General features: G+C 43.7%; 1 protein-coding gene across 2 annotated transcripts in view; it reads right to left on the bottom strand.

The window, feature by feature from the left end:
- Positions 1-16,860, bottom strand: part of ZCCHC7 (zinc finger CCHC-type containing 7) — a 105,075-nt gene that overhangs the window by 27,100 nt on the left and 61,115 nt on the right. For both annotated transcript variants that reach the window (XM_071730425.1, XM_071730424.1), the window contains exons 5-7: positions 9,045-9,085; positions 8,076-8,201; positions 7,563-7,733 (exon numbers count right to left, since the gene is read on the bottom strand). In XM_071730425.1, the coding sequence (XP_071586526.1) occupies positions 7,563-7,733; positions 8,076-8,201; positions 9,045-9,085 (338 nt within the window). The remainder of the gene's footprint in view (positions 1-7,562; positions 7,734-8,075; positions 8,202-9,044; positions 9,086-16,860) is intronic.

Raw genomic sequence — 16,860 nt, 5'->3', positions numbered from 1 at the left:
ACAATAAAACAAAAGATTTGCCAAAACACACACTCCTCATCACCTCCGCATGGGAACGGCCACGGGAAGCACACAATGCTTCCCTCACAACGCTCCCGCGCCGGCAGATGTCGAGGCCTCTGCCGGCGCCACCGGCACAGAGCAGGCCAGGGTGGTCAACTGCCCGTGTCCACCAGGGTCCCGGTAACGTCTGCTCACCTGTGCCAAGAGGGGGACACGGGCTGGCATGAGGAGCAGGGGACACCGCTGCAGGGAGGGGGGACAGGCAGAGCCCCCAGCCTGCAGATGGCCGGCATGGCTTCCTGATGGGACACAGGCAGGGGGCAACCTGGGAGAGAGGCCAGAGAGGCTTCACATGGCCAGAGAAGGTGTCACACACGGAGGAGATGTCAGCCCCGGTGCTGGGCTGGTTCCTGGGAAGGAATGCTTCTTGTACCTGTGTCTTCACATGGAGGGGTCATCCAGCACAGCATGGCTGAGGTTCCCTGGGCACAGGGGCAGTGTCACTGTGAGCCCGGGGGGAGCAGACACAGGCTGGATTTCCAAAGAACAAGGAGACACCTTCACACCTGCCATGTTTGTCTCCCCCTGCCACATCACTCTGACGATGAAGTCCTCCCACCCCTGTGTCTGGCAGGTGAGACTGCACACTACAACCTTCATGACACCCACCACACAGGTGCCACTGAACCTGCCAAACACAGGATGTTCAGGGCATGGGTTTTCAGCCCATGGATACATAAGTGTAAGTGTAGATAGGCACACTCTGATATACAGAGACACCCCTCTGTGTGTGCACAGAGTGCTGCATGGGACTGATGTTCCCTTTCTTGGGGGAGCATCAGATGGTCCAACAGAGCCACCCTGGAAATTCTGCTACCTGGTCCTCTGATGGCCTCCCAAGGAAAGCACAGAAACCACAGAACCAGAGGATGGCTGAGGTTGTGAGGGAGCTCAGAGCTCACCCCCTCCAATCCCCCTGCCATGCCCAGGGACACCTCTCATCCAGCCCAGGTTGCTCCAAGCCCCATCCAACCTGGCCTTGAACACCTCCAGGGAAGGGGCAGCCACAGCTTCTCTGGGCAATCTGGTCCAGAGTCTCAGCACCCTCCTGATGAAGAACTTCTTCCTCAGCTCCAGCCTGAACCTCTTCTCCTGCCCTTTCCATCCATTTCCCCTTCTCCTCTGCTTGGACACTCTGATGCAAAGTCCCTCTCCATCCTTCCTGGAGGTTCCCTTCAGGGATTGGGGGGCAGCTCTAAGCTCCCCCTGGAGTCTCCTCTTCTCCAGGATGAACAATCCCAGCTCCTCAGCCTCTCCTGGGAGCAGAGCTGCTCCATCCAGCCCCTGGATCATCTTTCTGGCCTCCTCTGGACTTGTTCCAGCAGACTGAGCAGATCCAGCATGACTCCATCTAAGATATCATCCAGTCTGTTTCACAAGAAGTGACTGGCCTAACAGGTAATAAATGTGTTTTCTTGAAAATGTTTTCAATAACTTTAAGGATTTCCTTGATCTGCCTTATCTGTACTTCTGGACAAAAGCACAACCATGGAGCACAGAAACAGACAGGAATGTCCCAGCAATCAGGCTGATACTCAGCAGTCACAGTAGCTGGGAGAAACACTTCCAGGGTTTTCACAAAATGTCCTCTGGAGAACCTGTGATTCTTTACAGGAAGTAATTAGCAGAAGTACCCACACAGGCACCTATTATTATGGTCACTTTACATAGCCTGAAAGTACCAATGACCACCCTGCATCAGACCACCTGCCCACAAGCTGATGCCTCATGGAGCTTAAAATCAAGGAACCACGTGTCCTTCCCCAACACTCTTCCATGCTCAACTTTGTCAAGCTCAACGACTGTGCAAGCTGGATGAAGTTTCTCTGTGTTCAATAACCTTCCATGGATTTCTCTTCCACGGATGGCTCCTGTCTCCTCTGGAACAAGAGCAGAATTTCTCTATCTCCTGCATCCCATGGTGAGGAGTCTTGTCTCATGGTCTGTTACCTACTGCACAAAGGGTCACCTCCTTCTGTCTCTTCTGAACCTACCTGCTACCACCTTCATCAGATGGCCCCTAATTCCTGAACTGGAAGAAATGATGAAGAGCTGATCCCTAACCACTAGCTGCTGTTGTGGATGATTTTGAAGCTCTTTATAGATTCTTCCCCTGTCACGTCTCTTCCAGGCTACAGAGTTGTAGCTGTATGGAAAGACATGCAAGAGAGGGACTCATGTGTCCCTCATTTTCCTATTGATTCTTAAGGTTCCACCAGCCTTTTTTCCACAGCTTTTGAACGTTGATTTGATTTTTTTGTGGACTGTATCTCACAACTCTAAAATTCAAGTCCTGAATGGTAATGGTAAACTCAGAGCCCACAAATCCATGTGCAAAGATGGGATTATTTTTTCCTGGGCATTTAACTTTACATTTATTGCTACTCACATTTATCTACCCTTTTACTGTGCTCTCACAGATCTTGGGCAGTTCTTCAGAGTTGGCTCACTGACACTCTAAATAATTCAGTCTTCTCAGCAGAACTTGTCACCCTATTGTTCACCCTTTCCCATGTCACACTAGCATATCCTACCTTTATCCTCTTATTCCATGGCTGTTTAGTTTCCTTAAAAGCTTTTGATCAGGAACTTTGTCAAATGCCTTTTGGAAATCATAGACTATGTCAACTGGATCATGTTTACACACACGCTTGTCGACCTTCTCCTTTGAATAACTCCAGAGATTTCTGAGAAGCAGGGTTTCCTTTACAAAAGCAATCTTGAATCCTCCCATGGAACTGGTATTCATATATCCATTCCAAAGTGCCACTGCTACTGCAGTTCCTGGTAATTTCCTTGGTGTACACATCAGGCTGGCAGGTCTGGTTCCCCAGCTCTCCCTGGAACTTGTATTAAAAATTGTCATTGTCTTTAACACTCAGTTCCAAATCAGACACAAAGAACAAGGTTGCACATTCCCTCATCAGTCTGGCTGTTTCACCTCCCAGATCCTCTGGAGTTACTGGGTACTCATTATCCAGTTCTGGTCATGGGTTACCATTCATGGGTTAGCAGTAACCCTAACAGTCTCTCCATTTTCAGAGAGATTCAACTCTGATGATTACCTCCACAAAGTAATATTTCAGTGTGGGCATGTCCCTGGTTTACTCCACTGTGAATGCTAAATGCCAAAAATGTGTTTTTATGTTGACAACAAAGGCCTTATCATGGCTGAGGGTTCCTTTCATGTCTTGCTCATCTGTTGGCCATACAGGATTCTTGCTCTGATGTGAAGATTCAGCCTTGGTTTTGATTTCTTCATGAAGTGCCCATTAAATTCTTTCTTTTGCCCCAGTTCTGCACCTTCACATTTAATCTGTAGAAGTTTATAATCCTATTTGTTTTCTTCAATTGCATATAGGCATCAGGTTTTCAAAGGATACCTTCTTGGTTTTTGTAACCTCTCTGACCTGCTGTGTAGCCTCACAGCCTTCCCATGGCACTCTGCAGTTCTGCAGTGTCATCCTTCCCTGCTCTCACATTCCAGCATCCACTGCCTGCTACACAGGGACAAGAGAACTGCCTGACAGTTCTAAAGACAAACCTTTCTGGTTTAAGGAGGAAATAAATAAGCAGAAAAAATGCAGACAGTGATGTTCCTGATAATCTACACCACTTAGATTTAATTTAAATTTTGAGATGATAGAGAACTTGGAAATCTTTACAGAAAAGAAAATTAGGAGAACAGGCTTAATAAGATGCCTAAAATAGAAAAGGTGGCAAGAGATGCCAAGAGCAGATACCTCAGGTTACAGCTTTAACTGCTTACTGGAAAGCAGGTGCAGAAATTTGACAGTCATGTTCTTTAAAGCTGTGGTACTGGGTACACCTTTTCTACAATCAAAAGTACAGATAGAAGAGGATGAAAAATTTAAATGTCTAACATGTGCATACCAAAAGAAACAGTATGGGCATCATTTGCATACCTCAGGTATCCTTGTTTATGGTGTGCTGGTAACCAAGTTCCCATTTGTCCAACACCTTTGCTGTGTCAGCAGCCCAACTTCAGCAGGAGCAGAATGGGCACATGGACAGCACAAGGCAGAGCCCCTCTCCCCCTGTCTGGACATGATGCTCAGAAAGCAGATGGAAGGAAGTCCCTCATGTCTGCCAAGCCACAGGGTCAAACCTCCCACTGAAACCAAATTATTGCAAAATTCTGTGATGTGGGGACTGAGTACAACAACAGAGGTAACAGAACGTAAGCTTTACCAGGAAGAAGGTGAACTTCTCTGTACTCAGTGAAAGGGAGGAGAAGGTCTTCTTGAGCTCCCTCTCACTCTTTGACCAAACAAAAGTAGTAAAGGCAGGCAGGAGACATTTAGAAAGACACTAAAATAGTTCTGACTTTCAAACCCCCCCCATGGTTATAAGAACCCAACAGGTGTGTCTGGAAAACAAACAAGTAAGCCATATATTTACATAGAAAATGAAGTAGGAATGTATGCTGATGTTACTGCAGCTTATCTTCTATCCACATCATTATGTGTTGTTATTTGAGGGAAAAAATGGCATTAAAGGTTAATTGTTATATACATGGCTGAATTTCAGGGCCATGTAAAAACAATAATATCACACGAGGTTAAAGAAAAAAATAAAACTATGTTTAATTGCACATTAATTTTCATCTGCTTTTCAATGTAGTAGATCCTATCAAATTCAGAGGCCTTCAAACTACTTCTATGTTTCTCTTCTGTCCTTACAGCATAATTGCTGCTGCTACTGAAAAGCCCAGCCATTCTATGGCTCTATTAAATTAAAGAAAGGACCTGACAAGTTTTCTGGCTGTATGTATGAAATATGAGGACAAATCTTCATGTTACCTGAACCTCACACTCAACAGAATTGTGTCCTTCTGCAAAGTCATGACTTTTTATTTATCAAGTCTATATTTTTAGGTTTAGATTCATCACTATCTACCTGCCTGTATGAGAAGTAAACTCATTCAAAACTGTTTGGGAAGGGATTGGTGCACACAAACACAAAAATATGTCAATACAAGAGCTTTACAGTGGAGTTTTCTAGTACCACCTAATCTCACAAAGTGATAACATCATTGCAGCACACTTCTGCCTTGTTGTAATTACACAGACTGTTAATGTTAAATATAACAATTAACCTTGAAAAATTTGCTTCTTTTGCCTATGTCTTATTCTTCTATCAATTTTCTAATTGCTATAGCATCCAGTGCTTTTTAAAGAATACTAAAGTACACTTCTGTATAAAAGTCTCCTTCAGAGGTGGAACATCCTTGCCGAAATAGTTCATCCTGCACTGAAACTTGACAGAAATTATTCATCCAGGAAGCAGAAATCTAAAAAACCAGTGGTGTCTAGCTTTGAGGAACATCATACCTTAGAAATAGACAGAAGTTGTTGAATTGTGAATTCTCTGAGCTGCTACAGAAGCTTTTGTTTAGGCCACATGATGTTGGTAATAATTTTAAACGCTCCTGTTGAAAATCTTCAGATTTCTTTCAGAGCAAGCAGTGGTGCTGCATGATATGACATTCCTCACATCCTCATGACTCCTGGCAATTAGTATGGAACTGACCAAACCTACTGTGTGGTACATAAAATCATAGCATGGTTTGGGTTGAAAGAGACCTTAAAGACCATCCAGTGCCACCCCAGCCATGGGCAGGGACATCTCCCACCATTGCTCCAAGCCCCATCCAATGTGGCCTTGAACTCTCCCAGGGATGGGGCAGCCACAGTTTCTGGGGGCAACCTGGGCCAGGGGCTCAGAATCCTCACACCAAAAGATTTCTTCCTAATATCTAACCAAATCTCCACTCTTTCAGTTTTAAACCATTGCCCTGGTTTAAACCTGTCACAACCAGCCCTGGCATAAAGCCTCTCTACATCTTTCTTACATCTCTCACTAGCTGTCAAAACAGCTTTGGGCAGACTGTCAAGATCAAAACAGTTTCTACCTGTTTCAAGAACAGCAAGGAGATTGTTCACTGAAGAATGTGTTTCTATAATGGTACCATTTAAATGAGGAGTTTTGAGGAAAATTCTCATAAAAGTGAAGTCCCATGACCTCCCCTCACACCTCACCTCCCACTAGCCCGCAGTGTAGAGAATACACTGTACCTACATGACCTTTAACATCCTTCAGAATCCAAACAGTACTTGAGCATTTTAAATATTTCCATCCCTGGTTTAGTGCCAAAGTTACTCATTTATTTATCCAAGACAAGTCTGAATGCTCAGTAAAATCTAACAGCAAAATGCATGTGCCTTATGGGGTCTTTATCTCCCTAGAAAATAAATGGAAACTCTTCTTCCATTGTGCTGCTCAACCTGCTGCTCAAACAAGCAGCCAGGCATCTAGTGGGAAATAAACTGAATGTTCAGTCTTTTAGAAGATGAAAGGAGTGCTTCAACACTCCCACTTAACAGAACCATTTGTACTGTGACTGCAGATGCAAGCTTGCCAACACCTCTGATAAGCTGTTTCCTTATGTATGGTATGGAGATAATTATTTGCACTAAATACTTTTTTCTCTCCTGTACTTGTGACAGAGGCAGCAGAACATAAAATGAATGAGGAACTAGAGTGACTAGCAAGAGGACCAGAACATCCACTTGACCTGCATGAGTTACACTGGTAGAAGTTAGGATCTGAATGACAGTAGTGAAGACAGAAAACACCAGTGTGGTCCTCAAGGGATTAACACAAAGCACTGAACGTTTCTATCAGTATTTTTGTCTTGCTCGTGGAGTACACAGTTTTGCAACTGTTCCACTACTTTACAAATCCTCTTACAGTATATATGTGATGGGCCTGTCCATAAGGATACAGCTGTAGAGAGACAATTCATTTCATCTTTGTCCTTCTTCTTGCATGTTCATAAATAATAGAGGACTCTACTGAAAAGCAGAAACCAAGCTGAGGCATCTGGGTATGGTTGTAGACCTGCTTCCTTGTAAGGTAATATTAGATAAAGCCTTTTTTTTTTTTTTTTTTTGCATAAAACACAAAGCATATAATTTCCATTTTGTTCAGAAAGTATATCTGCAATGTAACATCAGCAGAGTTATAAGTATCTCTCAAACTCATTTACACATTATATTAAACTTCTAATAATATTTTCAGTGATAAATATGTGACCCTAGTGAAAAACCTACATATCAGGAACTCTTGGAGCATCAGAGTTATTCTGTACCTCTTCCTCAAGTGGCTGCAGCATACTATGCTGCCACATTCCAACCTCCCTACACTTTTCACTGTAGAGCACTGAGGACATTTTCCACCACTCTAACTACACTGGACAACACTAAACTAAAGAGTGTTTGTAACAGATTTGTCTTATTTGAACCACTTTTCATGAAAACTCCGATACTGTTAGATAACAACTGTCTACAAAATGCTTATACAAACATGCAGGACATAAAATTAAAGAAAATATTAAAAGGCTGTGGTTGTTGTAAATTCAGTTTTTGACAGATACAAAACCAATACTGGCTGAGCCTTTGGTGGGCTGTACTCACATCAGCATAATGACCCTTCATATCACAGCGGTTGCAGTGCTTGTTCCAGTAGGCTCTCTCAAGACACTCCCTGAAATAGTGGCCAGGCAAACAGCAGTTCAAACAGAAACGTGCTGGGCAGCTGTTCTGTAGGTGCCCTCTTTCTGCACACAGGCAACAAGGGGGAACTTTCTGCGGAGAAATAAAACAGAAGAATTATTGTCAGGTGAGAATGTTTCAAAAGATTAAATACAGGAAAAAAATCAAAAGTGGGAACAAAGAAAAACCACCCCAAATAAATGTCTACTGCTCACTAGGAACTGCAGAGATTATAAAAACAATAAAAACAATCACCTCCACAAAACAGACAGCTAATATTATACAGTGAACTGATCTTGTGCAAGCTGTCCTTCATCAGGGAGCAACCTTTCAACAAAATAATAAACCACTGAACCAATATGCTTTTATTTGCAAGCTCGAAAGAGTATTAGAAAAAACAGCTGCATCTACAAGTAACTGCAGTGCTGCATTTACCTTTGGAGTGGGACAATTCTTGGACAAATGACCAGGTCTGCCACAATTTCTACAGGTAACATTTTTATCAGCCGTGTAGTACCGCATGCTGGTGTGCCTCATGCTCCCATAGTTGGAGATCTGTGCCTGGGGAAAAAAGAAGAGAAAAGCCCACTGATCCTTTGGGATTCTGTGCTTTGGTGTTTGTTAGAACTGGAAATTTGTAAAGGTCAGTGCTGGTAGTGTTCAGTCAAAAATTTAACCTTTTACAAGTACAATTTACACATTTGGATTTTAACTGGATGATTCTGTTACAGAGAAACACACATTGCCTACAATAAAAGGATTGTCTTCCTCAAGCTTCCACTTCAGGACATTCTTTTTTGCTTTTGTTAAAATTTGCAATTATGATGTTTTGCTTTCCCCTTATTAGTCAAGACACTTTTACTCACTATTTCATGGTGAACTATAATTCTTCCCAGAATACAAATATAACTAACATTAAATGCAAATGCAAGTTACACGTTCCCTTGTACGCATTAAGGGAAACTTCTTGGACTACTTGCTATACAAGTCTAGACCAGATCTGTGATTTGCAATTGTAAAGAAAGATTTAAAAAGGAAAAAGAAAAAAAAGAGACGCTGGAAACAGCTCGCTCTCTCTCTCTCTCCCAGTGACCTCACACACACTCTCTGTGTAGGCAGACACAGCTGAAAATCTCATCTTTATTGTTTCATAAACACAGTTTTAAAAAATGGAAATATAATTTTGGACAAGTGACTAGAACAGGTACAAAAGCACAAGTTCTCTTAAGAGAAAAAGCTTGTTAGTGTCACTTAATTACATAAGCCCCAGAAAGTGGGCCAGGAACCTCCTGCCTGTGGGAGGACACAGCTCCAGGTGCAGGTGGAACTCTCTGTTTAGCTTGCTCTGGTTGTTAATAAACATAAAAATAAGGAATTATGGAAAAATGTGGTGGTCTGCATTACCTCTAAGTCTTTATTGCAGATGGACCAGTCCACATCATCTCCTGAAAAACAGAAATAAAATTAGTTTTAATGTACATGAACATTTTTCTATCATATTCAGAATTGCGATTACTGCAGTTACTGAACCTGATAATAGACTCTGAATGTACCAAAGTGGTGAAACCAGCTCTGCCTTCAGCAAAAGAAAGCTACAAACCTGCTCAGCAAGACACCCGATTCACCCCAAAATCACCACAGGCCCAAGTTCGGGGTGGATTTATCTGACAGTACCCTCCTGTCCTGCCTCTCAGGGCATAAATTCAGGCAAGGGCTCAATTTCCTCAGAGGCTGGGACTGCAAAGCTTCCAGTTCCAGCCGTGTGACTTCCCTCCTCCTGCACCCCTGGGGATGGGCAGCTCGAGCCCAGAGGTTCCCAGAGCGGGAGCACACGGAACACGAGGTTAAAATAAACATAAAATACACTTTTTGTGAATTCACAAAATCTGCGTCTTCAGCACTGCCTTCTGACTGCTGCGTGCCAGGACGACTTTGTGCATAACCACAGCAACAAAGACTGTGAGCTGAGTAACTCAATTTCAAACCAGTGTTTGGTAATGTGCAATAAATCAGGAGGACACAGTGAATTACCAGCTGTCACACCACAGCCTCCTCGCACACGGGCTCCGGGCTGGCAGCAGCAAGAGGGAAGCATCAAAACGGAAATAAAAGGCAATAGGCTAAAAGGAGAAGGATGCAGCTACAGCTGCTTAAAAATTCTGCATGTCAACACTGTTTACTTCTCTCACTGTGCAAAGACAGCTGTACCACCACAGCATCTTTTTCATCATTAAGGGAGGATTCATGTCAACAGAGGTGCTCACCTTACCTACATTTTTACAGTAACCATTACAACTTGTGTGTAAATTAATCCTGTGTGCAGACTTTTTAATGCAAAGTGTTCCGTGCTGTTCCCTCAGTCCAAATCTGAAGCAGCTACGTGTGCTACTAACACAAATCACACCAGCAAGATTTACAAACCTTGTAAAAAAACAGTAAAAATTTATCCAAATTATTTTGATTGTAGTATTCATTGCAAATAAATGGCAGGTGACTACAAATAAAAACTACACCATCTAAAGTATAACGTATAACCCTTTGTTTACTGCAAAAGCCAAAGATTTCAGGTAAGTGTGTAACAGTCCCTGGGTACAAGGTCTGTCACTCAAACACACAATGGTGCTTTAAAGCAGAATTCATGCTTGCTGCTGTTCTTCACCCACAAGTCAGAGCTCACACTGTCTCCTCTGATGGCAGCAACACACTAAAATATTTTTATCTTAAACAGTCACTGAAGCCAGCAATCTAATGGCCATCACAGAGACATTAATAATGAAATAATTGGCCTGTCTGTAATGCAGCTGGAGTGATGTGTTGCACCTAAGTCACAGCATGCACAGCAAGGGGCACAGGCAGAGCATGAACAGGGATCCAGCAAATCCCTCACCCTGCATCACCCAAGATAAGCAGAGATCACCAGAATGAGAGGTGGATCCACACCTGAAGCCCTGCAGACCCCACCTCCCAGACCCTGGGTCCCTGCAGAGAGGAAGCAGCGCGCCGGCTCCTGTCCCTGGCCCTGAGTTGTGGGTTTGCCCAGGGGAAAATTGGAGCTTCTTGGTCTCTAAGTCATTAAAAGTAAAGAAATGCACTGACATATTTGAGTGCATTATTTATTACTTGGAAGCCTGTTAAAGAAATTCATTCATAAAGAAAATTATATTTGTAATTCAGAACTCTGCCCTGGCAATCAGTACTGTGGGCACCGTGTTTCACAGAAATGCACACACAGAATGGCTGACAGGTTACAGATCAAAATTACCAGCAAATTAACTCCTGTTACTCACTAGGCATATCCTTCCTGAGGACAAACCAACCAAGTTTCTCTTCTCCACTGTCAAAACCCCCTGCTGCACAGGGGAAAACCGATGCACAATGATTCAAATATTCCTAGAGCTAGAAACTGAAAGTGGTCAAATCAGAAAATAATTAGAAGAGCTTTAATGCTGAATGAAATGTTACAACAAAATCTCTCTATATTAAATCCATTTGGTGGCCTAAAAGTGAAGTCTCGCTGGCAAGAGAATGCATAAGGCTTTGTTTTTACTCACAACCAGTTCTTCAGACTGCAATACGTAGGAAGAGTCGTGGTTCTGCAGCCCACTGGAGATCTGGCTGTAGAGGCACACAGAAAAATCTGCAACAATTTTTCTCATGGACCACAGCATTTTCCCCTGGCACTAAATCATTAAACAAACCACAGAACTCTGCTCCAGCTGACAAACAGGTCGGCTGCCCCCATTTATTTGCTGATTTGGTGAATTTCCTTCTCCAGCATTACTGCAGGCGGGGGGGGGGCAATGCCCATGGTGGCCCCTTCCCACCACGCTGCCCCTGCTCTGCAGCTCCTCAGATCCCAGTTTGCCCCTCAGAGACAGACTGGGAGCAGCTCTGGGACATGGTCTGGAGCAGCTGCTCCCTGGGATGGGGATGGGGCCCTGCAGGATGCTCAGCCACCCACAACCCAGCCAGCAGCCCCAGGACCCCCCCGGCACCCCGAGGGTGACCTCAGGCACAGCACAGACATAAAACACGGATGCTAATGACTGGAGGTTTCTGTATTTACCAAAGGCTGGTACAATGACACCTGGTACTTCCCAGCCCAGGCCCCACAATGTTCAAGCATTTCACCCTTTTGCCCACACAGGAGGTGGATTTCTGCCCCCAGGAATGGGCCTATGAGTTCTTTATTTTCACTCTTTGCAGCACCTTAGCAAAGCAGCAGTTTGAGAGCTATTCAGATATGCACAAAATGTGACTCACAGGGTCCTGTGAGTTTTGACAGTGTATTAATAAAATTCCCCCACTACAACTTCAACAATTTTGTGCTTTTTATTTTTTCTTCCTCATCTTCATCTGTTAAAAGCCATTCCCATTTAAAGAGAAAATTAATTTCTATACTTCAGGGAAAAAACCCAAACAACCGACATAAAAAAAACCCCAACATATAAAGTCCCTGTACTTTTCCTTTGAAAAACTGTTTTTGTCATATTGCAGAAGAGGGAAGAAAAGAAAGGAAAGAAGAGGACAGAGAAAAACGGCAGACAGGATGCCAAATATGTACCATTTAGATGAAAATGGAAGGTCTGTGTAAGGTTGTTCTTTTACAAAGTTCTACACTTCAGCTGTCCTGTGCCCCTGTGAAGTAGGATGAATGGTAAGCAACAAATTTCCTTTAATTTAAAGAAAGATTCTGCAAGATCGTTGAGATTCACAAGTACCCTTTTACCAGCACAAAAATGTAAATTTCCAAGCACTGCTTGTGGTGAAGTCACATTTAGGACCACAGCTCAATGTGCATTCAAGCCTTCTCTCCTTCATCCCAGAGAGGCAGAGGAGGGAGAATGAGGACCAGCAGTCAAAACATGGAACTGCCTCAAGGAACACCCTCTTGCCATAGAACACTAAACTGACTTAGATTAAACCATAATTGCTCAGGAGATTTCCTTATCTGCTGTCCCACTGATGATCCTGGTGGCCCAGCAGCCTCAGTGCCTGTGCTGACGCCACCAAAAGCCACAATTTTATTTCACCCATCAGAGCTGGGAGGAGAAAACACATCCCTGTTCTCTGCAAAAGTTCAGCATGCCCTGCAAAGGTTTATTTCATTACTTAATTTAACAACACAGAGCAGCTGAAGAGCCTGAACAAGCAGCTTTGAAAATACAAGGCTGAATTTTCTGAACGGGGAAAGCGAGCAGTGCCTGCCCCTCCTTCTCACTGGAATATACACACAGGCATGCATTTTATTTAGTTTATTCTATGATCAGCTCCCTGAAACAGGCTGGTTCAAGCTGTGGCAGTATGATACGTGGCCTGAAGGGCAAATACATTTCAAAACTGGGCTTTAAAAATTGGGATTTTGACTTCTAATTAATATAGCACATTGTTGAATAGAGAACTCTAATTGCAATCTACTATAAGACCTCTGTGGTAAGGACTGTTTCAGACCTTCAGACCTACCTCTGACCAGTATTTAGCATATCAGAACAGAGCTGCTCGGTGCTACTGGAGCAACCAATACTGATATGCCTGAAACTACTAAAAATCATGTAAATTGGTAAGAATTTCACATTGTGACAGTTCACATATATCTGAAAATTCCTGTTTATGTTTGAAGCAAAGTGATTCATGTCTTACTGTAACGTAATTTGCTATGATATATTTTGCATTTCTCTGCATAGCCACTCTTCCAAAGAAGGAGGAACAGAACTATGAAGTGGTATCAGCCAAGCAGTGTCCCAAAACAGAAACTGAGATTCCCTCCTGACATCAGGTTTTGCAAAGCACAGAAACTCAGGTTTTTATGCATGAGGATGCACTATCTGCTCTAGGAAGGTGTGTTCCAAGAATCCACATATCTATGGGTGTGTGCACCCAGGGATACACACACACACGTATGGTCCCAGAAGTTTTGGAAGCAAACAGTGTCTGCTCCACAGCCCCCAAATCTCCCCAACCTCCCCTGATGCTGCTGGCACCTCCCGTGCTGGTGCATCCCAACTCAGCAATGCTCCAACACATCACCATGGCAGGGGGGGTGACACAGGTCCCAACAGCCTCACAACACTGTCCCCAACCAGCCACAAGCCCACACCAGGCAGTTCTGGTGTCGGGAAGGTCCAGCTCATCCCAGCAGGGACATCTCCCTGCAGGAGATGCAGCAGCCACGAAGCTCTGCTGCCCCAGCCACTCACCCTGCCTGAAGAAGGGGTGGCACCCACTGAGGTTATTTCACTTAGACACTTCTAGGGGTTTCTCAGCTTGGCTTGGAGGAGGAAAAGGTATTTACTTAAAAACAAGACATCTGTTGCTATGATGGATTATGTGTCAATGTAGCTTTGATGCAACTTTACAGAGATCCACGAGTGTCCGGAGAGAAATTGGTCGATGGCAGAAGTTCAATGGGAGAAAGTCCAATGGGAGAGAGATTCCCAGTGCAAGGAGGGGCTCCCCTGCCTCCCCTCTTGATATGTGGTATATGTATGTGCAACAATATAAATATTTCCTGTCAGTGAGAGCAACACTTTATTTGTAGCAACTTTCATCTGATCCAGCACTATGTTTCTGAAGAGCATCACAAAACTGGAAAGATGACAAACAACAAAACTCAGTGCATTTTGAAATTACTTAAAACAAAGCTGATAGAAGCAAAGGCAGTAGTGGCCAAAAGCATATCAAAGTTGATAAAGAAAAAAAACAACCCACAGCTCTGAATGGCCCTGCCTAAGTGAACAAACCCGCATTCCCCAAGACCTATTACAGTAACTTTAAGCAAACTTAAGCAGTCATTACCCATGGAGAGGACTTCACCACCCCTGCCAGGGAGAGGAGTCTGAGGATGGGGGCTGCAACTTGGTGATTGTAATCCACAAGGCCAGGGCTGCCCTGCTGGAGAAGACTCAGAGGTCAGGAAGTTTAACACACACAAATTCAGAGTATTTAAGCAAGCAGAGACGTGCACTTTTGGTATCTAAAGCAGACATTAAGAAAGACAAAACCCACATCCTGCCTCTTTATCAAATGCCAGGCATCCAGAACTGCCTTTCCGTGGTGCATCCCTGCCCTGTGCAGCTGAACTGCTGCACAACTTCTCCAACAATAAATCCTGCACCTCCTCCCTGCCCTGTGCCACCTCCTCTGACACCTCACACCCACCCCACTCCACACTCCCCCACAGCTGTCCACGGGCAGGCAGTGTCAGACAGACACCAAGGAGGAATTAAAACACGCAGTGGACAGAGCAAAAGGCAGCCTCATCCTGCAGACCATCCTGCTGAGGAGTACGTGTGCTCTGAGATGCTGAAGCACAGAGGCACTCTGTGCCTTTCCCATTATCTCAGCACGCATAATTTTCTGTCTGTTTGTCTGATGCTGCAAACACTGCTTCCTTCAGCCCTGACCACTGCTGGAAATGTTAATTCACAAAACTCAGCGGCTCATGATTTTCAAAGCTTAGCGCAACATTTGCAGAACAAAGTAGGTTTTTCTCTCTTTTTGGTGGGTACAAGTATGGGGACCACAGGAACAGTTAAATTCATGGCATGGTTGGTCTACCACACAGTTGGGGGAATTCTTTAAATAGAGCCTGTCACTCTCTTTGCCCATCAATGGGATTTCCTTCTCAAACTGCTGATTCGTTCAGGTACACAACAGAGGAAATTTCAGTTAACCTTTGTTTCACCCCGGGGAAAAATCTGTCTGAAAAGTATAAAATGAATAGATTAAAAAAAGAAAAAAAAAAAAAAAAAAAAGGAAAAGAAAGAAAAGCTGCGGGTTATTCTTCGTAGTATTCACAGCAGTCAAAGTTAAACAGAGAAAAGGAGGCAAATATGAACATTTTATTCCCACCAGAGAATAAAGTATAATAGATGATTTAGAAATTCCATTGTCTATACTGTGATTTCTAATTTAGAGAAGGAAAGACTGAACACAAATCTATTGTTCTCATCAGGTGCATCAAGAATTCACTTTTTGACTATTTTGTATATGACTGAAAAAGGAATAATAGGTTACTCTGGAGAGAAAGCCTTTTTAGCTATTTGATTAAGTTGTCTTAAATACCTTTTGGATTCCAGAGACACTTGGTAAAGAAAATAATAATAAACGCTAACTCAGAATTTCATGTGAAAAAATTCATACAGGGAGAGAATCAAAAGTACAGTGGTGATACAAAGGGAAGTTTCAGGATAGATTGCTGCCAAAAATGGCCTTAGACTGCTCTTAGTTATTCATAACCCCCTGTCTCAGGTACAATTATAATTTCAAAATAGGAATAATAAATCCCATTTTCTAGTGTCATTCACGTGACACCCTGCATTATCCACTCTGGTATCAAACTGGGTATTGCTGCAAACCCAAAACCCCAAACCTCCCCCAAAACCACCCCGGCTGAGCTCGGGCAGCGCGCTCACAGTCCTGGCACAGACAGCAGGATGGTCTGGGGAGTTTTATTGATATTCTGTAATTCTGACAGGATCAACAGGATGCCAAGAACCAAGTCTGCAGTACCAGCTTCAACACCACCAGGACTATCTCTTAATTTAGGTGAATGAATCATTACTGAGCAGCTGATTTTTGTCTGTGGCAATGCAGAGTTCGAGCAAAGGAAGTTGTAAGGGAAGCTGGATGCTGTGTGACTGTCTTCATCTCATTAACAGCCCCTGAAGACTGGTGCCCACGCTGGTTATCAGTGTTCAATACAGAGCCAGAAGCCTAGCCAGCACCTTCAGGCTGTTCTGATGATTTACACAGACTCAGCTGAAAGGCTGCTCCATTACTGGCTGAGACCTGAGCCTGCAGAGTACCTCTGCTTCACTTCTCAAGTATCATTTAACAGAAAATATACAGCTGGATCTTGGGAATCTATTTTGGCCACGTCTTGCCTCTTCTTCCACCAGTACAGAACAGAGGATAGATACATACAAAAGAGGGGACAAAGCCCACGGAGCCTGCTTTGCTGAGGATTGTGGTGTCTGACCTGGCAAAGCCTTTGTCACTAAGAGAAATTTTCTTAGTGTAAGAGCCAACAATAACACTGTGCTTCTCCCAGCAGCGGAGAGGAATCCAGATTTAAAGCTCCTTGGAAAAGATTCAGTGATGCTTCAATGGAATCACGAACTTAAAACCATCAGCCTTCAGCTGTATCCTAGAAAAACAGCACGACTCTCCTGACACTGCCATTAGGATGAAACAGGGAACTAAGAGCACTGATGTAGCT

This window comes from Heliangelus exortis, chromosome Z (assembly GCF_036169615.1).
Source record: "Heliangelus exortis chromosome Z, bHelExo1.hap1, whole genome shotgun sequence".
Lineage (NCBI taxonomy): Eukaryota > Metazoa > Chordata > Aves > Apodiformes > Trochilidae > Heliangelus > Heliangelus exortis.
This window is presented reverse-complemented; position numbering and strand designations above follow the sequence as displayed.